This window comes from Pieris brassicae, chromosome 2, assembly GCF_905147105.1.
Source record: "Pieris brassicae chromosome 2, ilPieBrab1.1, whole genome shotgun sequence".
Classification (NCBI taxonomy): Eukaryota; Metazoa; Arthropoda; class Insecta; order Lepidoptera; family Pieridae; genus Pieris; species Pieris brassicae.
The window spans coordinates 22,729,745-22,757,361 of record NC_059666.1 but is presented as its reverse complement, the minus strand read 5'-3'; the positions used below and the strand labels follow the sequence as shown (position 1 = coordinate 22,757,361).

The 27,617-nt window shown below is 33.8% G+C and overlaps 2 protein-coding genes across 5 annotated transcripts; one reads left to right on the top strand and one right to left on the bottom strand.

The window, feature by feature from the left end:
• Positions 1-1,551: 1,551 nt before the first annotated feature.
• On the top strand, positions 1,552-27,617 carry LOC123719978 (prominin-1-A). 4 transcript variants are annotated; one of them, XM_045676352.1, is made up of 18 exons: positions 1,552-2,562; positions 2,696-2,751; positions 9,398-9,618; positions 10,795-10,982; positions 11,847-11,942; positions 12,837-13,039; positions 14,352-14,487; positions 14,852-15,022; positions 15,437-15,536; positions 15,784-15,865; positions 19,196-19,359; positions 19,497-19,718; positions 20,109-20,224; positions 20,985-21,175; positions 25,461-25,619; positions 26,601-26,734; positions 26,903-26,956; positions 27,415-27,617. In XM_045676352.1, the coding sequence occupies exons 1-18, from the start codon at positions 1,593-1,595 to the stop codon at positions 27,443-27,445; spliced, it is 3,294 nt and encodes a 1,097-aa protein (XP_045532308.1). In that variant the 5' UTR covers positions 1,552-1,592; the 3' UTR covers positions 27,446-27,617. The 4 variants fall into 4 exon arrangements, 2 of the variants coding, with proteins under 2 accessions (XP_045532308.1, XP_045532307.1); XM_045676351.1 differs by having other exon boundaries at positions 26,900-26,956; XR_006756035.1 differs by lacking the exon at positions 27,415-27,617 and having other exon boundaries at positions 25,461-25,585; positions 26,900-26,956.
• Positions 2,739-5,867, bottom strand: LOC123719980 (protein takeout-like). Its single transcript, XM_045676354.1, has 5 exons — positions 5,722-5,867; positions 4,148-4,370; positions 3,773-3,897; positions 3,454-3,606; positions 2,739-3,209 (listed from the first exon to the last, which is right to left on the bottom strand). The coding sequence occupies exons 1-5, from the start codon at positions 5,789-5,791 to the stop codon at positions 3,058-3,060; spliced, it is 723 nt and encodes a 240-aa protein (XP_045532310.1). The 5' UTR covers positions 5,792-5,867; the 3' UTR covers positions 2,739-3,057.

Below are 27,617 nucleotides of genomic sequence, written 5' to 3'. Positions count from 1 at the left end.
AAAGTTTATGATCATAATAAAATACTGTAAGCAAATTTGAAAAACTAAGGACAATCATAGACACTTTGTCTATTAGGAACTAAATGCTGAATTAAAGGTCTATTAATTACAAATGAAATGAAATTCAAATCAATTCTGTCACATTTCGGATGTTCAAGGAAATTGCCTATAAATCACTGGTCATTTCGAAGTTATGACTTAATTACTTTCAAACGGCAATCTGAATTTAGTGATGCATAAATTGCAGGAACTTCCTAATACCTCTTCGTTTGGGAACCAGATTACTTCGAGAACTAATATAGGCCGGATATTAGCACTTAGAGTTTGTTACCTAGAAATTCTAAATGTCTACCGTGAATAAAATCATACAATTATTATGTGTTGCAAGTGTCAGAGTATAAGACACATATACGTAATTGTTAATTGCTCATTTTATGTTTCAGACTTAAAGCTCACTATTCTCCATCAATTATCTCTAAAAGGTGTCGTTTGAAACGGCTAAAAGCTCTGGCTACCTGTGAAGATGGGCCGCGCCCTAGTTATCACGGTAATTAATAGAAATATGACTATACAGGGCCGGAATATAATTTTTTATAGAATGCAACTTAAAAAATTTATTAAAAATAAATTATCTTTAATATTTAAATAAAGAATCAAATCAATGTAAAATATTTTTGTTAATTTTTTAGGTAATCTCAATAACGATTTGATTACCCTTCACTATACGAAAAAATTCAAGGTTTAAAAATGGCATTTTTCGATCGACAAGTTTGTTTTGTTTTGTTGGTCTAGCGATAACTGGTTTGATTGCAAAGTTTGAAAAGTTGATCCGACAGTTGTAACAAAAACAACACACGTGGATACGGCTCTGGTGATACATGAACATGACACGATACCGAGACCCGCTGACCCGTTTTTAACAGAAATTTACCCTTAAAAAATCTCACAAAACCTCACCCAGTAAGAAAGCATTATGTTGACTTAACACACATATGGCGCTTAACGGCCACGTGCCCTCATTTTCAGCCGCAAACGAAAAGACACTTTTAAACCTTTTGACACCTTTTAACTTAAGGGTCATTTTACTTTGTGTACGCAAAGATTTTGAAAATCAAAGGAAATGTTTAAGAAAACTTGGACGGAATGTTCCTTTAAGAAAAAGAAATGATAATGTTTAATGATTTATTTAAATTTTTGAACTTATAAGATTTTACATTTTACGGTACAATAGAGTTTTATATACAATTGATGTATGTATGTAAATATTAGAAACACCTAGATAATTTAGGCAACGTGGCCTATATAATAGTTGTTTTAAATTGAGACTAAAATATTTTTGTAATACACCTAAATAATGATCGGGCCAAAATCCAATAAAACAAAGTAGTAATTCCAAAAAGTACATCCTAAATGAGGTATTCTGTTTATAATCCATTAAAAGCAGGGGCTTGACATGACACGATTGTGCAACGTCGTCGGCAGACTGCTAAGTGCTCTAAATCCCCTGTTCAATGCCCTACTCCATAACTTAGTTCATCATTGATACTTGTAATGAAACGTCGCGAGCTGTAAAACATAGCTATGGCATAAAAATGAAATCCACTATAATTTACATAATCCTTCTTAATCGGGTTATGTCGCAGATTGTTATTAATTCAGTGAATCAGATAAACGCTTCAGGAGGCGTGACCGAATCGAATTTTTCTTTGCCGCAAACGGTGACGAGTTCGGAAACGACTCTAGCGGTGTCGACCGGATACAATCTTAATGCCACTCCGCCCAACGTCCCCGACGAGACGTTGGAAGCACGACGAGAAAATTACCGAGCAATCTCACCAATTTACCCGGTTGAAAAAACGAATTCCGATGAAAAAAGTGATGAAGAAACGTTCAAATTGCTTTCATCTCACGAAGGAAATTCTTCGGAGAGCGGGGTTAATGAAAAAGCAAATGATGATATAAATAATACATCGGCGTCACAACTTGTTTGGGACAATTGTTACGAAACCTCGTATAGAGGTAACCACCAAGTGAATGCAAAAGTTCACTACGACATGGAAAACGCGCATCGACTCGAGATTGACAATGGTGGGATGTTGAAAAACAGGGAGTTTCTAGAAAATAACAGTTCACTCGCAGTTAGGAATTGGCTGGAGAAATATAACAACTTGAAGAATTCAATTACGGCGCGTAAGTCTACCACGGAGATATCTCCTAATACAATACCATCCAAGGATTATTTCGACGAGGCTCCAATGGATATCGGCATGATCCAAGCGAATACCGTACAAATATTGCCAATAACGAAAGAAATTGTTAGAGATTACGAGTTCTCGGAACCATATAACGTGACTGTTGATGTACTTGTAACAGAAAATAACATCAAAGCGAGTTACAACGACGATTGGTTCGAAGAGCAGGATAGGACGAAAATAAAATTTAGTAGTATGCCGCAGACACAAACCTATTTGATACCGAAATTCAAACTTGAAGAGGGATTTCACCCTTTTAGTTTTATGTCGCAGTTTTTTTCGAAGATATATCCTTTCGATTTTCCCGTCGGTAAGTCTTTTAGACTTAATGTTAAGATTCGAATGAATATTTATTTTCGTGAAATAATGCACTGCTATTATTGATTTTAATAAACTAAAACATTTTTAGCTTTAATTTTATTTTAATAATATTCTATTCTTAGGTCTTATCAAGGATATTGTGTGGGGAAAATTTACATTTCCATATTCATTTTTACAGGTAATTTAATATTTCTAAACATAATTGCTAGCTGCGATTCCATTATACAAAATTGTATAAATAAAAATTGGAAAGTACATTTACATTTAAATATATTTAAAATTAAGGTTTACGATTTCTACAATACAGCACTGTAGATACGTTTCCCGCAGTAGGCTATACAGAAGGAGTGCTAACACACTGCTAGAATTTATTCAACTTACCATAATATAAGGCTCAGACACAAGATTTAAAATCAGATTAAAATCACAGAATACTATATATTTAAGGCGGTAATAGTCAAGTTAAAAATACAAAAGAAAAAATTTAATCAACAAAAAGCTCATTTTTCGGAATTTTATCGAAAAATCGTTTAATGTTATCAAACGTCGCTTTGATGATTGTATCGACTACTGGTTTGCCAAATTCGTCCACAACTTGCTTCCAATTTTCATTCAGAAACAGCAAAACAGTTTCACCTGAAAGTTAATGTTTTTGAATAAATATACACTAGATGACCAGGCTATCACTAAAACATTTTATAGATTACAAATTTTGGCTCGACATAACATAACCTTACTTAATATTTCTTTTGCGAAAAGAGTATAAAGATTACAATAACTCAAACCTTTTCGAAGTAATCTTAAAAGTATTATTCGTTAAAGTTAAATCCGCAGACTAATCACACTAATCACAGCTTACTCATAATTTGACGAAACTTACTTAATTGAGGGTTTCCCTTAAACAAATTAGTGAATGCAAACGTAACTTTTTCCCCAAACTGGTACTTCACTTTGTAATCCTTCACAATTCTGTATTCAACACCATCACGCACCACATCTTGGAATATTAGTTTTGAATCAAATCGGATATTGGCTGAAATAGGACAAAAGCCATTAATCACATCGGCTTCGATTCTTCCGAATAAATTTACGGTTCCTTTTAATGGGTTCATTTATCTACAGAAGTGGTAACGAGAATCAGAAAAGAATAATAATAAATAATAACAATTGTTATATTCATTACAAATAAATTTTCTTACGTGTTTTTATTTTAGCATCCCCATCTCCATTAATGCTAACAATCAAAATTCTTCCAGTCGCTGTGTACTTTCCTTTTACGGTCAGATTACAACGCAATGAAAGGTTCGCCTCCAGATCTAAGTTACTGAAATATTTCATTTAATATATCACGTCAGGATTAATAAATACAAATTATTGAATATATAATATAGTGGCAATTAAATATCTAACTAAACTTAATTCCTGTTACATAAAGGCTGAAACTGCACTTCTAAACCTTCGGAAATTATTAGGCTAATGCCTCAGATATTTAATTCTGCAGAACTTCAACCTCTTTCGAATTAGAATTAGTAAATAAGACGGTAATAAATTTAAAGATCAATTTAGTTACGTACCTTACAGATTCCACCACACATTTTCTGAATCCAGTTAACATACCGTCTCGAAAGTGTATCTGTAAGCCTCCGGGTAGCTCCAAATCCACTTTTTCCTGGTACAGAGGATCCGACGAGTTTATACCTAAGCTAGGGATGCCCTTTACAAACAAGGGAATTGTTTCTAGAATATTCGGCTTCAAACACTCAGTTTTTAGCCCTGGGCAAGGTTTTATGTAGTCGGCTGTAAATTAAAAATAACATAATGTAGAAACATAAATATATATAAGAACTTTATTTTTACTCGAAAGTATTATTCACACTCTTAAATTGGTAATGGTTAGACAAAAAATTATAATCGTGTCTATGCCTACTTGTTAGAAACTTCTTAAAACCAGCGAAATATTTGTATATGGAATATTTCTGTAATGAAATTTCAAAGTTCACGTGGAATAATATCAAAAGTTGCATAATACATTTATTGTCAACACTTAATGCTCTGGCCTTGCGGACTGCGGTTTATTAATATTTTTAAACACAAGTAAAACCGAAGGCCTAATAAACCACACTGTATTGAGCTATTAACCTCCCGTTAAAGTGTGAATACCTTGATAAAGGTTTTATATTTCAGTAAATGAGCCCTGATTCTCAGCAGTGATAGGACTTCTGGAGTACAAAAATTACGTAGCCGTAATAGGCTTGCAATGTCTCATACCTCACACGGCTTCTGCTGTTCAGAAATATTAACTTCATTTTAACAATATACTATGCAACTAGTATTGTATTCAATTTGACATTCATCATGGATCAAATAGAATAAGGATTCTGTTTTTAATTTCTTGAAAGACTTTTAAAGCTTCTCGTGAGTCTTGAGTTATATTATCTAAATGAATCAATCTTTGAGCAATAAATAATTGCAAAATCAAAACCTTCGAAGTCTGGTTGCGATATTATAACAGTTCAAAATTATTGTGTAACGAAGATTGCTTGCTTAAGATAATGACGTACACGTATTGTATTGAGTAAATCATTGAAAATTAATGAAATGCAAAACACAGAAAGTGACCTCTCGGGCATATTGGGAAATGCTATTCCTTAAATGTCACAAATACGAAAAAGTGTAATTAGATATTTAAGTTAAAATAATTTGTTCTAAATTACTAACTAAAATTGAAACTATTTCGAAAAAGAACAAATCTGTCATTTTTGTACACGATGATATAATAAAATCACGAAACAAACTAATTTGTATTAATATATATATAATAAAAAAAATTGTCTCATTTAATTTATTTACACTTAGTTACATTTAAAGAGATCAAATACAATAAAAAATATAGGATCTAGGAGCGATCTCTTCCAGGCAACCCTACGGAAAGAATCTAATATAAAAAAGGGGCCAATCTTTATCTAAATCAATAATGTATGTTTGTTAAATTTTTTACAATTTAAACTTGTATAAAAGACAATTTAAATAACGTTTTCTTAATTAATTATGTAACAACAAAAACACAAAAAATAATTTTTGAGTGCAATTAATAAATATTTAAAAATAGGGCGCATTTAACAGTTATATAAATAACAAATATACTTACGCGCAACTTTTGCTGTCGCATAATTGCAAAGTGTCATAAAAAAGAATAAATTTAAATTAATCCAAAACATTGTTAAACCGTTAAAAAAAAGCAACACACGCTTATATTGTACGAAAACTTAAGCGACACTGATACGGATGCTGGCTAGATACATCAAAAGTTTCTCCCCATTTAATGGTAATTTGGTATTATAGATGCCCTCATGTTTATTTTATCTTCATTCAATCATTACGAGAAATAAGTTGCTGAAACGTTTGCTTTATTCAATGCACTTTAAGGTCTGCCAATTATTTTATCATGGAGTGCACAGGAGTTGGATCGAAAATGACGTAGATGCTGAGATGTCTTTGGCGAAACCAATAATTTCCAACGGGTCAGCTTTAAAAGGTCCCGAGTTCTGGCAAACCTTATTTGAGTATGAGAGAATAGAATTCTAATCATCTCATTCATATCAGGAAAACAGGCCCAGACATGTGTCAGTCATACCCTAAGTTTTGCTATTGAATCAAGCTAGGTCATGGCTAATACGTGACATTCAAACAAAACGTATGTCAACTTATTTTATTTATTTTAAACACCTCTGTAGTTTAAAAGCGGGTTTATGTAACGCGTCAAAACAAAGTAATTGGTTCAGGGCTTAATAATTATTTAATATTGTCTTTTATTTTCGCGACGTTTAGGGTTTGAGATCTCTTTGAGGTGACCACAATTTCTAATACTTTTTAAGATGCAGATCCAATAACGTATACTGGACCATATATAACATGCAAGTCGATACTACAGTTTTAATTTATGATTGTTGACAATTCACAACAAAATGTGAGATAACAATCGCTCATATCAATGTTTCGAATAAGTTCCCATGAATGTGTAAAAATAATAATTACAAAAAGTTATACAAATCTGCATTTATCACATATATTTGTATCATTGTGAGAGATTCCACGATATGGTATGTCTCGATATGCATGTGATGCAAAGAAAACTCGAGTCGAGTTGTATACTTCCTTCTTCGATTTTTTGAAGAAAATGAAAATATCTGTCCACTTGTAATGTTACCATTTTTATTACCAGTTTTCGGTCAACTAATTGTATTTACTTTTACAATAGCACATATTCGTACATAATATTTAACGTCTCGCACTATCTAAAAATTATTATATTAAAAGAAACTTCTTATTATTTGGGAGACGAAATTCCCTCATAAATTTAAAATGTCACGAAATAAAAACACTTCTCAAAGTATAATATTGATGATCCGGAAACAATGCTTTTAAAATGTCAATTCATACTAAAAACAACATTCATTTTCTTGGTATTCAGTGTATAGCAATTATTCCAAAATGCATAACTTGTTTTACTCGTTATCGATAAACTTACAATAAGATAGTCTAGGTTTGAACCACGCGGTGTCAATATCGTTAACACAGAACACTAATGTGAAAATATAACTGGTTATCACAGTATTTCAAATAATGACTATACAAGAAACAATTAAAAAAATTCGAAACAAAATTATTGGATTTATTTCTAAACAACTCTTAGGAATAAAGAGTCAATACAACTATTCAATAGTCCTTAAGCTGGATCTCGAAGTGATGTTAAATCCAATTGGTGTTTCTCTATTGACTTGAGGTCTACACTAATTGGTTAATTCAGGAATTTGATTGGATTGATCGATCAACGTTTCTCGACTGATAGCTGCTATTCGAGTACTTAATGTACTGCCACTAGCTTTGACAGAAACATAAACGCCCATTTTGGTTCCTGAAAGTCAGTTGTGAAGGCAAGCATTTGCATTTGCGTATTAAAAATTCTTATTACTTATTTTTAAACAATTAAATATCACTACGGGTCAAGTTTAAAAACGTAGTTCAAGGCTCTATGGCATTTAATATGTTTTACTAAGTTATTACTCTACAATTGGAGAGGATTTAATAGAGGACTATTGACGTCGTAGTCAATGATAATTTATCATAAATTCAGTTATTGTAAAGAAGAGGTTTGACAAATATATTTAACGTGAAAAAGAGCAGTTTTTATACCGTCAAATATTTTTGACAAACAAATTTGTTTTTATTAGTTTTGATAAATAAACCGATATATATCTGTGTCACGGCAGTGTTATTGTTATTAATTAACCACATTATGTTAAAGTTTATAAATAAACAATCCTTAAATATACGTTTGAAATAAATAATAAATTAAATGAAATGAGAAAATGTAATCGTTTGTGTCGTCTTAAAATCATAAAATACTGATGAGTTTTCCAAGAGTTTTAAAGTCAGTCTTTTAGTTAAGAATATTAGCCTTATTTGTTTAATTGTCTTATTTGAAGCCTTACGTCGTGCCAAGGCTTAGGGTGAGGTTACAGTTACAATTTTCATGATATTATACAGAAACTCCAAACTTATAAGGAAACTTACCAATTATTGAATTAGTTTTTATGTTTATTTTATACCATTTGGCAGACAGTAAAAAAATACTTTTTTCACAAAATATTGTCGAAAAATTGTCGATAATTTAAATATTAATAAGTAAATATAACGTCTTATTTTTATCGAATAAGTTTTCGATAAATTGAAATAGAAAAAATATCTTGTGAGTTGATGCGAAGTTTCGGACCTCAAATTCAGTTAACTCATTTTTAAAACGTTTAAGGAGAATAAGTAGTGAAAGTGCTCGTATAATTCCTTCATATTGGTAAATTAGTGTACACTTAAAATAATTAGTTTAATTTCCATTAGGATTGGATCCTAGCTTCCTTCAGTAGCGTTGACCCCTTCACAAACAAAGGCCTCCTCCAGCATTTTCCAAATATCTTACACTATCTAGTGTACGAATAAGAATACGAATAGTGTATGAATGTTGAAAAGTCTATGCTTCTAAGTTTATAGTTACTGCGAGTTCTAAAATCATAGAACATAGAATGATGGGAACCATAAACTCTTCGTCAATCCCCAAGGTTTTTTTTATAAATAAATAATGATGCAACTCACCCTTCGTAAATTAAAAATAAATGAACTACGGTCAATAGGAGACGCAACACAAACATCTACTTACACATGCTCCGCATAATTGAATTTTTTATTATTTTTTAAATGTTTCTTTTACACTAATTTTGCCTCCATTTTAAAATAACATCTTCATTCATCCCTAAACTAAAAAATAATTGATAGAATGTTGATATTTTTTATGACGTAAGAATACTTTCCTCGCATTATGATGATAAATGAAAGTATTTACATTATAATAAATACCCTAATAAACATAATAACACACTTAGCTTCGTAATGATCGCATGTGTTAGCACTTTTTGTGTAATCCTAACGATGTTGATGATAAATGTTACAAAAATGTATGTCGTTAAGTTAACATTGCCTCCTTTAAATTATATAGCCTTATGTAATTTCATTTATAGCAGTATTGGATTATTGGCTTGAGCTGGCCTCAGCTCTGTTGTCATGGGAACGAACTGGGCACCAATAGACCGTCCTGTCCATGAGCATTTAATTCTTAAAATCGACGCTGTGTGTCGAGAACAAAAGGCAGCTGTATATGATATTTTGCTCGTTCTAACAGGTTCATATACAGAAATCTGAGGCCAAGACCCTCTCCTCGCCTATAACCACATGCTTCTGACACTAAACTCCTAAATTAATAATAATATTTCCAGTCCATCAAGATGGAGTCTACGTTCTTAGCATTTATCATAGCGTTTGCCTGTTTTGCCTTGGTGATACCAATCTACCTCCTTATTTTGGGCGTACTGGCTTTGCTGCCAGGTTCAAACCACGATGATGAGTTAGAGACCGGAGCCTTGTTCCCTGATGCTGAACCGGATTGCAACGACAAAAGCGTTGTGATTGTGACGTTCCTTGTTGTTCTGTTGTGTGGGTAAGTTTGAAATCACCTTAAATATTTATATTTGGTAAATTTAGTCTAGAGATATTTGAAATAATAACCTCAACATACTAATATCTTTCTTTTTTAATTAAAGGAAAATATCGAATAAAAGTGTACAATTTATAATTATTATTTTGAGTAAATTTATATAAATTGCATACTGGCAACACCTAGGTAATGTAAAACAACAATTGCAGATATAAAAACGTTGTCATTTGTTAACAAACATAAATAAAAATTACTAGTTAAACAGAAACTTTGGGTGATTTATTCTCTTCTTTTATAAGAAATTAGCTATGCAGTATGCTTATTAGTACTGGGTGTATAAAATTAAAACTAGATTCTGTGGCTGACAGCTGACAGTTAGGTCTGATTGCGGTGCCGGTACAGGAAAAGTAAACAGGTATATATTGCTTTTTTCTTAAGTTGTTTTAATTCCTAATGGATTTCATAGTATTATAATACACTTATAATATATCATAAAACTCGAAAATGTTATAATACTTAAGGTGAACTCTACTTCCAATCCGATTCAAGGGCTTTTAACGCAATTGGACCGCAGGTGAAATTCATTCAATCGCTAACTATTAACGCGACCCTCTTAGTGACAACCCTTAAAATGGAGACCGATTGGAACTGGTTAATTTAATTTATTCTGCATTTTACTATCTTTTTCCTCTTTTTGATTCTTTATATTAATAAATATTAACACTGCCAGTTGATAGTGTTGAATGTTAATACGATTAACTTTGTAGAGTATAGTTTTCAAGGGTAACCTCACAATGTTACGGATTGACAGCTCAAACGTGCAAAATGTGTTCGACGAATATTTAAATATATATCTTACAACGTCGCCATCACCCGGGTGTGTCCCACAATACTAAAATTACAAACATAACAAAGAGATATTTTATCTAATTGAATCATAATAAATTTATATGATAAAATAGGTATACTATGGTAACTTTTAACGATTTTTGTGTAGTTGACATCATGATTATCATTGAAATAGTGTAAGTTTTGTATAATCATTCCCATTTATTGTTGACCTGTAAATAATGCAATGTAAAACTAGTGTTTTCAGAGCACAAAACTTATTATATAACTGGGGTTTTTCATGCACTTTAACCTGCAAACATATCACTTATATTAAATCCATTATTTCAGGTCACTAATATCAGGAATGGTGCTAAGTAACGAACAGTCACGTATGGCGGCGGAAGACAGCCGCGACGTGGTTAGTTGCGCCTGCGCAGATATCGCAGCCTGGCTTTCTGCTGCAGCGCGAGAGTTGCATCAGGGGCTTGTACCTCCAATTGACATGGTCTTATATGCTTACAAGAATGACTTGAAGAGTGAGTATTGAAAAGATTAGTATATATTCATGATAATATAATAACTATAAGGTCATTCACAAACGTAAATTGTGTGAACATTGTGTGTGCATTTAAAAGAACTTTTCCTGCAATAAGCAATGCATTATTTAAAATTTGAAACGAGTTAGAAAATGTATTTATAAATAAAAAATCTGTTATTGGATTATTAAAAAAGGTTTTCTGGTAAGAAAATAAATTAGAGAAGAAATATGCCTATTTCATACGCAGTAAAAACCTGTTCTGAATTATAGGTTACAAAGGTCATTTGGATAGAACATGCTAATTGACAATAAACCGTAAACATTGTGTTGTCTTAAGTCTTGACACTAAAGGTTAAATCGTGAAATGTATGGCTAAAGGAAAATCTATAAAATAGTTTTCATCTAAATGCGGTAAACATACAAGAATTCTATTCTAACCCTTCTTATATGTTTGAAAATAAAAATTATCCGTTTTTGTAAACAGAGGACACGCTTTCGAAGTGTGTTATAATAACCATTTTCACCTCGATAATAAAGAAACTCTTAGAGTTATCACGAAATACATTGACTGATTAATTTGTCATGGACCTCAAATAATTGCATTCACTTAAAATCAGGTATGAACATCGTGAAACATCTGTCCAGAACAAATAACGATCTTTATACTATTAGCTGAAGTTCAAAAAAGAGAGCTTAGAGTAACGCAGGCTTCTGCGTGCTTAAAAAGCAAACAAACAAATGTGACGCAAACCTAATAATCATATAGTATGTAAATATATAACATTTTTGTTTTCTCGAAATTCGTATCCAAATCGTAATATGTATTAAACTAGGATAATATTGAAATGATAATGGTTTCCAGACGTCGACACTCTTTTGGGAGATCCGATTCAACAATCAATTGCTTCGGAAAGCGGAATCGATTTCGTTCTGGATTCATTAATGGATATTGTAATCGGTAAGCCTGTTACGCCTTATGAATACTTTTATTACTTTTTATTCCTCTCTTCACTGTAGTAATTATTTGCGATACTATTCATGCATATCACGGGGCAGATTCCTACAAAGTTCTTCACTGATTATAATAAGTCAGAAGGCGACTTTAGTTAACGAATTACATAGGTTAATGGACATTTTTTATTGTCCGTTGAGTGTAACTGTAAAAAGTTTTATTATTTGTTAGTGTCTATTGTGGTTAGGTAATTTTTCGTTTTTTTTTTAATTATGTTTTTTCTAATTAATATCTGATGTTCGTTTTTTGTAACGTGTGTAAATTTTTTCATTGGTTATGCATTCTTGTCGATTTAAGGTCACCAGCTAGGTCAGGGCTGTGTTATTTTATAAATATATAAAGTATTGCAATCTGTTGCAATGTGAAAGAACAAGCACTTCAATAGTTTTATGTATTTTTATTCCTTCCATACAGTTTTTACTTACGAAAAAAGTTGTCGTGACAACTTCCACTTACGTTATGTGTGAAAAGAAAATTATTTTTCGATTATAAAGGGTCGAGAGGGTAAGGGATAACAAGTACATGTTGTCAATGTCAAGAATTATGGATATAACTTATATTAGATTCAAAAATATTGAGTACTTATTAACATATTTTATATACAAAAGCCATTAGTGATAACATATGCGAAGTATTTGAATAAAATTTTGTAATTTGGCCATTTGACGCGAATATCACACAACCTTGTACACGCATAACAAAAAACAAACATGATTTTTTCTTGTGATTTATTACTTGACATTGATCTTAAGTATAATAAAAACGTACATTTTAATATAAACAATAGCATTGATGTATATAAAAACAAGGCCGATATAACGATAACATTGCATTTTGCAGAGAGTAAGGAGCTGTCATCAAAGATAACATCACTACGCAACTACACGATGAAGGCGAGAAGTTTAGCTTCTGTTGCGTCAGACAGGATTCAGGAACTACGGCGACAGATCGACAACTTGAAGAAGCTTTGTAACACCAAGGACGCACCGCTATGTGACACTATCAATACAAATACTCTGAAGTTGCAAATGCAATTCGATTCAGTAAGATTTTAAAACAATAGTTTCAGAAAATAACTATTTTTTCATAATATTCTTGTTATTTTTGATATTGTCCAACATCAGTTTAAAAGCCTATTCAGTTAGCATTATTAAACTCTACCGTCTTCAACAAAATTAGTAGACATAACTTTAACTGCATAAAAATTGCTATACAAACAAAGTTACGATACAAAGCTTAATCAACTCGTGTATTTTAAGTTGATAAACGTTGCATGCCACCAAAACTTGCACCGTTAGTCTCGTGTTGGGTCGAAATTTTGTGGTTGCCATGCTCAATGTTGATTTTACTGAAATCGTAACATAAAGAATCTCAATTTAAAACTACAAGTTTATTTTGCCATTTTTCTCTGACGCTTGTCTGACACGCTTGATATTTATTTGGGGTGAATGCTCAGAGCGTATACAAGGCTTTTCGATAAACAGATACAAAATTGTTTGGCCAAGGTTTCATACCTTGTGGCCATCACTAAAACTCGAAAATGGCCAGTTCGCAATAATGTGCTGGATGTTTGAATGCATTACTCGACGAGACACACTTGTCTTGCTCACGTATGGACTGCCTAAATATTAGCAGACTATGACTCATTAGCTGAGACTAGGTCCAGCTATGGTATGCGTAATGTGTCATAGCAAGGATAAGATAGGTGACAACAATTCTGAGACTCCACTACATCTGGCTATATTTTCGTGACGTTACTTCCATGGTTTATGCTATGAAACGAATGATACAATGTAACAGTTGAAGTTAGTGTCTACGCCTGGATATACTATGGGGCCTAACTCCGACGTTTTAGGTAATTGCCACCATTATAAAACTAAGAAAGCCTAAGTGAGCAAAGTGTACAGCCTTGGCTCATACAGTGAGATTTATCTTTGATAACTTATTAATTATAAGCATTATAGGCACTCCGTCTGCACCTATTTTCGAGGCCACATAATTTGTATAACTAGTTTATTTCCATTATTTTGTTTGTTAACTATTTCCTTGTGGGTGAGGCTGTAAATAAATAATAATTCCGTTTAATTAATTACCACAAAAACATAAAGTAATAGAAGACGGTAAAAGGCTCAAAGCTATCAAGAAAATAGTCGGGAAAATGGTCGCTGATGTACTACTTAGCCTAAGAAAGACATGTTATTTTTTCCTCACTCATGTTAAACTTTCGTATTGATATATTCGATCAAATTCTTGCAAAACAATCGGTTAAAAGCAAACGACGTTGTGAAGCATTGCCAATGAAACAAAACCACTATGGGCTGGAGCGTTAATAGATTATATTTTTTTTATTAATAGATTCTTCATGAACGTCAACTATTGGAACTGCGGGCTATGGGCGTGGAGAACTTGACACAAGCGATATCACAAGCGAGGCAGGAGTTCCAAACCTTACCTTCCGCAATTCTCGAGCAGACAGAATCTGTTAGAGAAGGTAAGCATTTCATATATATAGAGGATATATATTAATTATTCTCGAGAGAGATTAACCTTAAGCATACCTTCTTATGAAGTATTTAATCTGATTATTGATCACAGACACAACTTTTCATCATTTGTAATTATAATAATTACCAATTATTATTTTATATTTCATAAACTTTATAGTACACGTAATTGTTGCCATTAACATTATGATTGACCTTTGGCACTCAGTAATACACATATTTCCTATGACTTCTTATACTATTCTTGTATCAAATGTAATTCACCTGGTGTCAATTCGTAATTTAAGCACAATTTAGATAGTATTATTTTTTTTTCATTAAATATTCAATCGAAAACAATTCACGCTTCAGATGTCATCCGTGACATAGAAGTTCGTCGTCAAATGGTGCACAACTCGGCACGAGTGCTGAAGAATATAGTACGTCATTTGACATCAGGATTGCGCAGTCTGGCTCATAAGCTGGAAGGAGGGCTCGAAAGACTGGAGAAATATGACTATTGGCGGTGGATACTAATGCTTGGTACGTCCTTTTCATAATGTATACGTTATAAATAAATAAAACGTATATCTTGTCTTGAAGCAGAAACGTAAAGTTTAAGCAACCTCCGCAAATTATATATGTAGTAAATATATTTTTATATAAGGTCTATAATTCCTACTCATATGACTTAAGGTCAGATTCAGACTCTAGAAGTCATACTTGAGCTATATCCAAAACGTCAAAGTCGAGTCAACGTCAAGTATGTTCCAAATGTCAAAAACGTATAGAATGTCAATAACGACAGTGATAGTTTACGCTGTGATACAATTTTTAATCTTACCTATAATGCCACACTCACATAAATTATGATTATTATTTACGGTTTTAAATGAGTATTATATGAGAATAGGTACCTAATCGAAATAAATAATTATTATCAAATATGTATTACAGCCTGCACGATAGCCTTCGCCTGTATAATGCTGCTCATATTCCTTGCTCTGCTCTGTGGCTGTGGAAATGCCAAAATTCACGCAAAACGGACATTACAAGTGTAAGTGAATAAGATTAACTATATTTCTTAAATGTACTAAGTATTTTTAAAAACTACACAATAACCTAACCTAACCCATACAATTGATATTGAGTATACTATCCAAAATTGTCCATCGACATGATTCATTAATATAATATTTATAAATTTGCGTAAAACATGAAATCTAAAATATATTTGTGTTTTTTATTATTGCTATACGAATGTACTATTTATAACAATAAATACATTAACTAGGTAATTTTAGATCATCCCTATGGTTATGCCTGGTCTCTCTGATTTTATGGTGTGTGATATCCGCCACCTTCCTCATCGCGGGACATGCCGAGGTAAATTTCCTTTACATCCGTTGTTTATTTTTCGCCGAATAATTCTTTACCATTACTGGGACAATGATTCCTTATATAAACATTATTAATATTTATGGTGAAACGTCTTGCGGATAAAATCCAAAATCTTTGTCGTAATAATGAAATTAAATGTTAAGGTCCAGCGTGACATGACTTTCTATGCATCTAATCAATAATTAAATTCACTACATGATCTTTAGAAGGCAGAAGAATTGGGTGTTTATGATCAAATGTTAGGTCGGTGTTAGAAAGATGACCGCCGACTCGGATTAAATCATTAACAATAAATGGGCTAAGTTTACGCAAACCTACGGAGTACGATTTGTTAAGTTTTAGAGATTCAGTTAAAAAATGAAAGTGTTTTTTATGAACAGCATGCAGTATAGTTACTTCGGTGTCGTGCAAATCTTGAAACGATATTTTACCTAGAGACTTTAATTTACTTATGTACCTAAATATATATGTAAATACGCGTAACCAACGTGACCAATCAGAAAATCTTTTAACAATTTCTAGTATTCCCTCATCTTGCGGGATGGATATAGTCGATAAAGCGGCTACTTAACGTTCTGGTATTTCATCAGACGCGCACAATATGAATGGTTTTAGTGGCCATTGATCCACATTTAAAACTGCCCAGGAGGGACCGTTTAACCATAAACCGTGCGAAATAAGTTGTGAAGCGGTTAGACCACGGGACAAACAATCGGCAGGATTGGTTTTGCCGGAAATGTGTTAGAAGTTTTTAGGGTATAAAACCTCCTGAATCTATTGGCTAATCCGTAACACTATTGGCTACAAATGTCTTTAAGCGATGTGGACTGAAATTTATTCAGTTTAATGCAATCGTTGAATCAGACATACCGACTATTCGGTGCACAGTAAATTGTTTTTCAAAGGCACGTGTCACGACAGATATTAATTTTGTCATGAGGTGAGCGGCACAGAGCTCAAGTCGAGCTAAAGAAACAACTTTCAGAGGTGAAATCTTAGATTTACTATACAATATACGGATAGTATTATTTCTATCAGATTGTACACATAGATAAATTACGGCACCATAAGCCTTTTCGCTGGCATCACAAAATGCCAACAGTATGGGTGAAGAAGTATAACGTATAGTATAAAAGGTGCGGCTAAACTTAGAACGACCCATAAACGGGCAAAGATAGAAAACATATTACGCTTAGTCGCTGTAACATCAGTTAAGTTGCTTATTTCGAACGAGAAGTTATTTGATTTTGAATCCCATTTCACACGTAAAAGTTTATGACATTCATTTGAATCACAATGAATTGCTTGCGGATGCAAATGATTGGAAGGTTAAGAAGAAAGTAGCTTTTCAGAAGTACTTGACCATTTAAAAAGATCAAACCCACCAGCTGAAAACATTTAAATAAGTTGAGAGGATACTTCAACTGCTTCGGGAATCGAATCACAACTACAGAAAATATCGTCCATATAATAATTGCCAAGGGATGGTAAATGAAAGGGGCAAATGTATCAGTATTTAATTAAGATACTAACTCATTAAATTCAGTACGAAGTGCTTGAATATTGTTTTGATTTGGAAATTTCTTTCGTCTTCCTTACTATTAAGGTTTAACGTCAAATCATATAATGATTGAATCTTAGAAAAATACGAATTTAGTCGTACTTGCAATAATAATATGGAGCTTGGAACATGTTCCAACTCGTTTGGTGAACCTTCACCGGCCTTTGTTCTTGTGCTCTTGTTTTCTCGTTCTTTTCTTTTGCATTGTATAGAATCTCTGTATACCTTGCATTATATAAACTTCTCAGCCGATTATTACTATTGTAACCGAGTCTTTGTAAGCTAAACCATTGTTGAAAAGAGTGTCCATGGAGTTTCTTGCCGGTTCTTCTCCATGAGACCCACTTTTTGGAACCGTGCAACTAGACGTTTCATAAGAGCCTGCAAAGGCCTATTTGAAATAAAAACTTTTGATTTTGATTTTGGTTCTTTTATCCATGTTTTCTACAAATAATTATTAATTATTCCAAAATAACCTTTATAAAAATATAAAAATAAAATGAAATATCAACAATACGATTTAATTCAACCATAAACAGATTTATTACTAACGGTAACGGTGAAACAATTTTTAGAAAAAAGTTATGTAGGTAGATGTTAATTACGCATGATCATTCTCAACAAATCAGGCACAAGCTATTATTAAATACGTAACTACGAAATACGGATAATAGATTTATAAATACATATAATATTTAAAAAAATCTATATTAAATTTGTCGTTATACAGGTAAGAAAATACCCACCGGCAATTTAACTTAACGAACCTAAAATACGTTAAAGAATATACTAAAAATAAATATGCCTAACTAAGAGATATGATACATATACGGCTCAAGGGGCCAAAAAAGATGTGTGGGCCTGGGTATCCGGAAGCTATATCCAGGATGCTCCCTCCCCTCGGTGAAATAATATGCGCTCGTTCGGATGTCGCGTGTCAGTATAATAAAAAAGGAATCCAACATTTATTACTAACAAAACACACACACAGAAACATAAAATAACAAAAAAATAAATAAAAAATAATAATAATAGAGAGATAACTATTTTTTTTAAAGAAAAAGGTTTAATTGTATAATGCGTGTGTGCTATGGTTGTAATTGGCCCTGGCTCAGCATTATGCTGAGGAGCAGAGTTGTTACACAGCGCTGGTCATTCAGAGACCACAGCAGCTAGTTTGCACCTCAGTCGCAAAAAAACAAATAAGAATCTAATACTCAGTAGGAACAAATAATAATCATAATAATAGTAAAAGTTAGCAGTGTAAGCAAAGAAGAAAGAATAGTAGATAAAATAAAATTAAAAAATTAAAAATAAGAATAATCGTTAAGTAGATAAATACATATTTTTGGGCGGATTAAAAACTATATTACGTGATATTTTGTTGAGTAAGTAGATGTTTTTTTATACAATTGCGACGAAATTTGATTTCAGTTGAAGATTTTTCAACGGAGGAGGGATTTGCGTGATAAAATATGTAAGGCGCTTAAAATATATCAAACATTTTAATGCGAGTAAGAGTTTGTTGGTTTAGTTTGTAGGTATCAACTCAATTAAACTATATTTCAGATATTATATAGGTGTCTAAACTAGAGATAGCTATAGCTAATAGAGAAATCTTAAGATGTTTTTGACGCTGTCAGAGTATGTACCGCCAAAGTATTGGAATGTGTTGGTACATGATTGGAATCGTGAGAGGTAAAACTGTAAGAAATATTTTTCATAGCAGTAATTTAAGAAGTTTTAAATATCAGGTATTTATATGTCACGCGTTGTGGGACTCACCGCAGTACAGCACTCTGTCGTCTCTCTTGGACCGGCCCTCACCTCTTTTACAACACAACGAGGGAATTTTCGATGTGTTACTACGTGAACTAGAAAATGTCACCATTGAAGTTTCCGTCAGAGATGTTTTGAGGTCAGTTTACATATGTTAATTTTTTTGGAGACCGAACAAAATAAACGCGGTCACACTATTGCCTGGTTTCAAAAACAATTATTTTTTTCACGTTATCTTTATTGATAAGAGAACCAATTGCTTAAACAAATAAACAGGGATTGCGAGAAAAATCGTCCGGCCTACGTAGTCTTCCAACTGGACAAGATGTTGGACGTCAATAAGGAGACGTCGTACTTCGAATGGGAGGAACTCCAGGCGGACCTTGACCGGCTGTCATCGGCCATCGATGTGGGCTTTCTCAAAACTATATCGTTTAATTTTAACCGGCTATTGCACGATATACTTGATATATCGGATGTTAATATGACCAAATATAGGTTCGTTTTTCTCTACTTTTTACCTTATTGTTAAATATGTATATTTTATCACTGTACATACAACATACAAGCGTACGCTATTTTCATACAATATTTATACTTGCTTACTAATATAGTAAGATAGAATAGGATAAGTTATGGTATATATGAGTACATACTAATACTTAATACTATATAAAATCGGTTTCAGCATTTGGGTTTAAAGTAATGCAAAAGATCATGCGTTTTAAAATATAGATCGGTACCTTAAGTACTTTTTAGTTAAAATAAACAAAGTGTATATGTTATACAAATTAAATATAAACATGTATATTATATTATATACGAGAGAAACCAGAATAAGAAGAACTTTTTACCATAAAAATATATTTTTGAAATGACTTGACTTAGGTTAGAATACGATGGTCCAGTGGTAGGGAAAGACCTGCCATCGCTGATAGACCAATTGGAAAACGTCGCAGCACAGGTGACTGACCTCTCTACTGCGGGAAGATTGGAAACTCTAGGTATTTACGAGTATTTGATAATTACTTGCATATATAAATAAATATACGTTAAATATTGTTCTACTAGCTAAAACGTTTAGTCCACTATGTAATTCCTTAATTTGCAATATTAAATACAGAAAAGTGCTGTTAAAATTGGACTAAAACCTAAAATTGTTCCTAGATACTCCTAGGGGCATGCCATCAGGAGTGTTTCTTTGCAACCTAACACGTTTTTACCATTAAACCCTGTGGTTTTTATTAATTGGTGGTGTATATTAATTAAGGAGCAGTGTTGGCCTAGTGACTTCAGCGTGCGATTCTCATCGCTAAGGTCGTAGGTTCGATCCCCAGCTATGCACCAATGGATTTTCTTTCTATGTGCGCATTTAACATTCGCTGGAACGGTGAAGGAAAACATCGTGAGGAAACCGGATCATACCTTAGGACCAAAAAGTCGAAAGCGTGTGTCAGTCACAGAAGGCTGATCACCTACTTGTCTATTCGATGTACAAATGATCATGAAACAGATACAGGAATCTGAGGCCCAGACCTAAAAAGGTTGTAGCGCTATTGATTTATTTTTTATATATTAATAATAAAAATTCAACTTCATTTAAACTTTCTATATAAGACATTTTTGGAACTTGAAAAATAAGCAAGGAATGCCATTCTCTTCACGTCCAATATTGGCGATACGTAATAAAAATGCTCCAGATTTCAAAATATCTAATAATTTAAGACATAACTTCCAGCGAACGATTCCAATGTACTCTTTCAGCTTCAAGAACCCAAAAATTACACTCGGCGAACATAAAACCACTGGAACAGCTGCGAGCGAATCTAGTCTTTAGGCTGACAGAATTAGAACTACAGTTGATTCCATTTCGAAGGAAATTGAACATTTCCCTCAGCCACATTCATACAGCGCAGTTTTATATCAACAACCAAGGGCAAATTATTGCGCAGAAGGTCAGTTTGTAAGAAATATTATAAAGAATTTGTACAAACACAAAATGCACCCTTATGACTTGCCTTGAAACTTTAAGACAGCTTTAATTGATAACATCACACGATTCATTAATGTATTAACCGAAAACAACATGTATGCTTAAAATACGTAGTCGGTCCCAAAGTTCTGTCATAAATGGAAATAATGATAAAAACAAAAGTACTGATCAGCTTTTAAGGGCCTATCCGGTCGCCAAACTCCAAAAAAGTACAATGTTTCTCTCCATTTTTGTCATCGTTTCTTGAAGATGGAAAAATATATGATGGAGTTGAGTAGTTTATGTAACCATTTTGAATGATCGACACACGATTTAAATAACGCCCGATAGAAAAAACCAAACATAGACAATTTTTGAGACTTTGAATTAATTTTATGACGAAAATGTATATGGAACATGATTTTGAAATTTACACGATATATTTTATCGCAATTATCTTATTCCATTTCAAAAAAAAACTTGATAAATTACATTAATTTAATGTTTTACATAGCTAATTGTTAATACCGCGCCTCAATGCTCCAGCTCTCGACTGCGCACCGCAGTCCACCGAGACACTGATACAGCAATCTGTGCTGAGATAGGGCCTTAATGAGTATACATATCAATTTATAATACATTAATTAAGAAATAGAAATGGCATAAATTGTTCGACATCATCTCCCTTATTTTTAATGCAGGCCCTTAAGCGCCGTGGCCAGTCGAAGCGCGCACCATATTCATGTCGATTTCAGTGACTGCATTTTTTAAAGATGACTTCAGTCTTTTTTTTATTTTTATGTAATAGCAGGCAAACGGACAAGAGGCTCACCTGATGTGAAGCGATACCGCTGCCCATGGACACTCACATTGCCAGAAGGCTCGCAAGTGCGTTGCCGGCCTTTCAAGAATTGCTACGCTCTTTTCTTGAAGGACCCTAAGTCGAATTGGTTCGGAAATACTTCAGTGGGCAGCTGGTTCCACGTAGTGGTGGTGCGCGGCAAAAACTGCCTTAGAAAACGCTCAGTTGTGGAACGACGGACGTCGAGGTGATACGGATGGTATTTTGTATTTTGCCTTGACGTCCGATAGTGAAACTCAGCTGCGGGTATTAGACCGAACGACTCTTCTGAACACTCCCCATGGTAAATGCGGTAGAAGATGCAGAGGGACCCAACATCTCTACGGAACGCCAAGGGATCAAACCGCACGGAAAGTGATTGGTCGTCGACGATTCGAACCGCTCTTCGTTGAATACGGTCAAGTGGAAGGAGCTGGTACTGGGGAGCTCCCGCCCAGAGGTGAGAACAGTATTCCATGTGGGGCCGAATTTGCGCTTTATAGAGTTGCAAGCGGTGGCCCGGAGTGAAGTACCGTCTCGCCTTGCTGAGCACACCAAGCTTTTTGGAGGCTAATTTAGCCTTCCCTTCCAAATGACCGCGAAACTGGACGTTATTCGATATGTCAACGCCCAATGTCCGATGTTAGCTGAGGCTTTAAGTCTCTTCAAGACCTGCCAAATTTTATAGTCCAAAGGGTTAAGATCCGGACTGGAGGAAGGCTTATCCTCATGTCTAATGAAGTCGATGTTTTGACGCTCAAACCAGGCTTGAGTGGTCTTGGCTCTGTGTGCAGGCGCAGAGTCCTGCTGGAACACGAAGTGATGTCCCGCAAATAGCGTGCTGGGCCGGTCTTTGACAAGCCGATCCAAAACTGTCTCTTGGCTATACCTTGGCTATGTAACCTCAGTTGGCTCGTAATAGGACCCTCCCAACCAGACCATTACTGATGATGGATGATTTCCATGTTGCACCCTCGGAATTTTTGTCCGTAAAGATTATATCACGGTGTCGCTTTAACAACACCCGCGATCTCTTAAGCCGTATTGCTTTTAGACGTGCATTAAGTGCCCACTCTTTTTTTTTGTATGCTCGTAGACCAAGATCTTCATTTAAAACCTTTTTTACTGTTTTACTACTGACACCCATCTCCAAAGCCATCAACTTTTGTTTTCGGACTGGATTTCTTGCTATCCGCGCCTTGATAGCTTTGACTACTGCTGGTGTTCTTGCGGAGCATGGCCGGCCAATTATTTTCTTGTCCTTAACACTGGAGACTTCATTGTACCAATCAATAGTACACACAAACATAAGCGTTACACTCGTATTCACATTTTTAGCAACTTGAAAATGGTACTCAGCGAGTGCCCACAGCGGTGCAACGCAGTAACATCTATTCGGTTTTCTTTCAATGTCCACTCCATCGTGAAAAATTACGGAAAGTGATTGGGTTTTGACTTTAAAACAATAGTCAAACTAAAAAGAAATAAAAAATAATGTGCCAGTGACAGAACTTTTGGACCAACTACGTACCTATACAAGAAAATATGACTTCACAAACTTTACATACACATTAATTATATTAAAAACATAAAAATTTCAAACTAGAGTTTAAAATTTACAGAATTTACAGAACTAGAGAACAGTTAGGTGGCGCTTGTTGGAGGGATGTTCAAAAAATGAACACTATTTGTTTTGAGCTGGCCGTTTTTTGTTTTTATAAAAGCTTGTCAACGCTCGGCATACTGACAAAAGAACCACAAAATACAAATTTTAATGTGCCAAGCACTTATAGGCAACATGAGATACACGAAGAGATCAAACAAATATTAATTTATTTGCTTTAATCGTTTAAATCATAAGCTTCTACCAATTAGGGGTAGCGGGGTTGCGCCGCTGGAGTAACCAAGAACTGTGTGTGTGTGTGTGAACTTGACTTATTTATGGGTTGTTAAAACAAAGGAACAAATCTGTTACCTATTAAAAATATAAGTGTAGTCGACCTATTGGACATTATCGGACTGTTATATAACAATTTATGAGTGTACACAAAACAACAAGTGTGAGATGATTGCTAACATTTGGTGTGTGCTTCTAATTATTAACAAAAATATTACGTATGTTACTTAACTCATGTTTGGTTACATACTTCTAGGAATGAAAAAAAATACACAACAGCATAAAATAAATATATAGAAACTAAAACATAAAATTACGGAACGTAGACATATTGTTGTAAAATGTATCAGTATTACTGTTAGTAATTCAGTTGTAAGAGCGCTAATCACTGGAACATTCAAAGTAGTATATATACATGTAATTATATCCGTGAACATGTTGGTGTGTTTTATTAAATCTTTTTTTTTTTATAGAACAGGGGGCAAACGGGCAGGAGGCTCACCTGATGTTAAGTTATACCGCCGCCCATGGACACTCTCAATGCTAGAGCGTTTGGGAGTGCTTTGCCGGCCTTTTTACGCTCTTTTCGTAAAGGACTCTAAGTAAATACTTCAGTGGCCAGCTGGTTCGGGTGGAATTTTGTATTCTGCCTCGGTGTCCGATGATGAAACTCAGATGCAGGTATTAATCCGAACAACTCCTCTGAACGCTCTCCATGGTAAATGCGGTAGAAGATGCAGAGTGACCCCACCCCACATCTCTGCGCAACGCCAATCAATCTATTTAGTATGTTTACATAGACAACGGGTCCTAGGAGTCTTGGGAGTCGGTGAATTCTTTAATTAATTAAATGCAAACAATTGAAGTCACGTATTTTCCAACGCTGGAATATTATTTGTTGGTAAAACGACAGATTCGTGGTCTGCGCATTGTTCAATGGCGCAAAATTTATATCACCGCAAAATTTTGCTAAAAACGAGATTTACGAGCCCTCCTAGAATAGTTTTTAGTATAGTTTAACACAGAAATAAATGTTTCGATTAATTACATACATACAAAATGTAACATACGCCACGATGTTGTAGGGATTCTGTATTAATAATGTATGAATGCTGAAAAGGCCGGTAACGCACTCGCGTAGTATGAGTGTCCATAGGTGGCGGTATCACATAACATCAGGTGAACCTTCTGCCCGATTGCCCCCTTTCTAAATAAAAGCGTGTCAATTCTTAAAAGGCCGGCCGCACTTTCGAGGCTTTTGACGATGTGTAAAGAAATATTTAAAAAACCCGTATCTTTAAGCCGTTTATACAACCTACATAATAAATAGGTATTCCGTATTCCATAGATTATACGGTGACCTTTTTTACCAATTGTAAGTTAAGCATATAATTTTTAATACGTATTTTAACTTGCAAATACAGTGCAAGTCATAAACTTGTATTATTTGTTAGCATTCAAGTTGGTCATTATTCACACCAGGAATATCTCTTAACTAAAATAAACAGTGTTTTGATAAAAATGTTACAGAAAGTGTCGACATTTGTGTCCCGGCTGGTGTCGCACACGGCCGGTTGGCGGACACACGTGCTGACCTCTGCCGGAAAACACGCGGGAAAGTGTCGGCCGCTTTTCACTGTGTACTCGGCGATAAGGTCATTATTATGTACTAAATACGTCGCTTCATTGGTAAGTAAATAGGATTAACTCCTTTTCAATATGTATTAAATGGATATATTTATGTGTATTAGAAAAAGGCTTTATTGAATAATCTATAAAATAAGTCTTAACATCGTTCTAGTCGTCCATTATGTTCAAAATGTCTCCTATACAATTCTACGGGTTAGTCACATTATATTAACACTTCAACTAAATTAACATGTTACAAAACAAATAATGATTTATGATATTTGGCATAATATTAATTTAGTCTGAATATCATGTCCAAATAGGTGAGCCTGATCAATGTGTCAAACGTAATTAATTGTCAGTTCATCCGGTGTTTACGAAACATTTGACTAGGCGTTTCATAAATTATTTATAGGCTTATACAAGTGTCTATGATGGGATCCCGTTACAAGCGCAAACTTTTATCGACGACCCCCGTTTTTGTGTTAAAGCTTTTGAAGTATAAGGGATACTTCGTCTAAGTAAACCTCACCAAAGAAAACCTACTTTCGTTATTCTTGCAAAATATGCTTTATACACTTTGTCGTAATGTTTTTATAAGAAGATTCTAAATAAAAAATTGCGATTTTCTTACCACGACATCTATCCCGAAATCGTTTGGGAAATATATGATTTATTTATTTTTTTAAACAACACCGAAAATGCGGCTAACATACGAAATACTATGTTCATAATAACTGTATTTCTCTTTTATATTTTGTCAATCTAGTAGGCAATTAGGTGTTCGGCGTCCTGTTCCTGACACAAGCCGTCGACTTTTTGGGTCTAAGACAAGCCGATTTTCTCACGAAGTTTTCCTTCACCGTTCGAGCGAGTGTTAAATGCGCACATAAAACGAAAGAACATTGTTGCACAGCCGAGAATCGAATCGAATCAAGAAGATTCGTATGTTGAAGCTACTGACTAGGCCAACTGGACCAACGCTTAGTGCTCTTTTATAAGTACCTACAATTTATGTTTAATATAAAATGTAACTTTCAGCACGGTTGGTGGTTTTGCGGCGTCCTCTTAGGTATATTCTGGTTCACCGCTCTAACACCGCTCTGTGTAAAATTGTGGCGATCGTTTGGCAAAAAGATTAGAGCATTAGAAACTTTAAACCTCACAAGCTTAAGGTAAACTGGAACTCCTATTTTATACTTGGCAGTTTGTAAGTCTACAAACTACGATTGGGCTAATTGAAATTATTCTTTTTTGACAATTTTTTAATGTATTGAAACTTTAGTAACAATAACCACTGTTGCTGCGTATCTCAATATACATAAGTTTCATTTTCTCAGCAGTCAGCAAGGCACACCAGCTACGGCGGTTTGTGAAGACTGGAGTGCCCCTCCAGGGTGAGTACTATATAACTTAAAATATATATTGTATTATTTATAATAATAATATTAAAGCCACTTTAAATCCATACAATAAAAATTACAAAACAAATGGGTGTTAGTTTTGGAACACAAAGTCTTACGTAATTGTTGTTATAATTGTTATTTACATATCTTCGTGTTCTGTACTTACACTTTTGGTTAAAAGCAAAGATTTAAACTATAATTTTAATATTTCGTATTTTTTTTAACTTGAGTGTTTTCTATTATTCTTAACATATATATAAAAGAAAGTCATTATATACAAACTATTATTTTAGTGAAAAGTCTAAGTGATTTTACTCCCGTTTGACTAAGCTCGTTGTAATTTATTTAAATATATCTAAAACATAATTGAAACGGCGCTCCTTTGTTCTTTGGAAAGCCTCATACTAGTCGATCGCTTAATTTCTAATTATATTTTAATTAATTTCCAGTCCACCACCTCCAAGAAATGATAGCTGGTGAAGATTGATCCTCTGAAATCCTTCTTTATGTTTCTTCTGTCGTTCCGATACAGCACAAAATTTATTATCACTTCTATCAAGAACTTTTTATGGTTTTGCTCGCGATTTACACTGGCTTTTGTTTCTTTATATCTTTGCGTATGTCTTTTGAATAAAGTTTTCTTGTTCTTGAA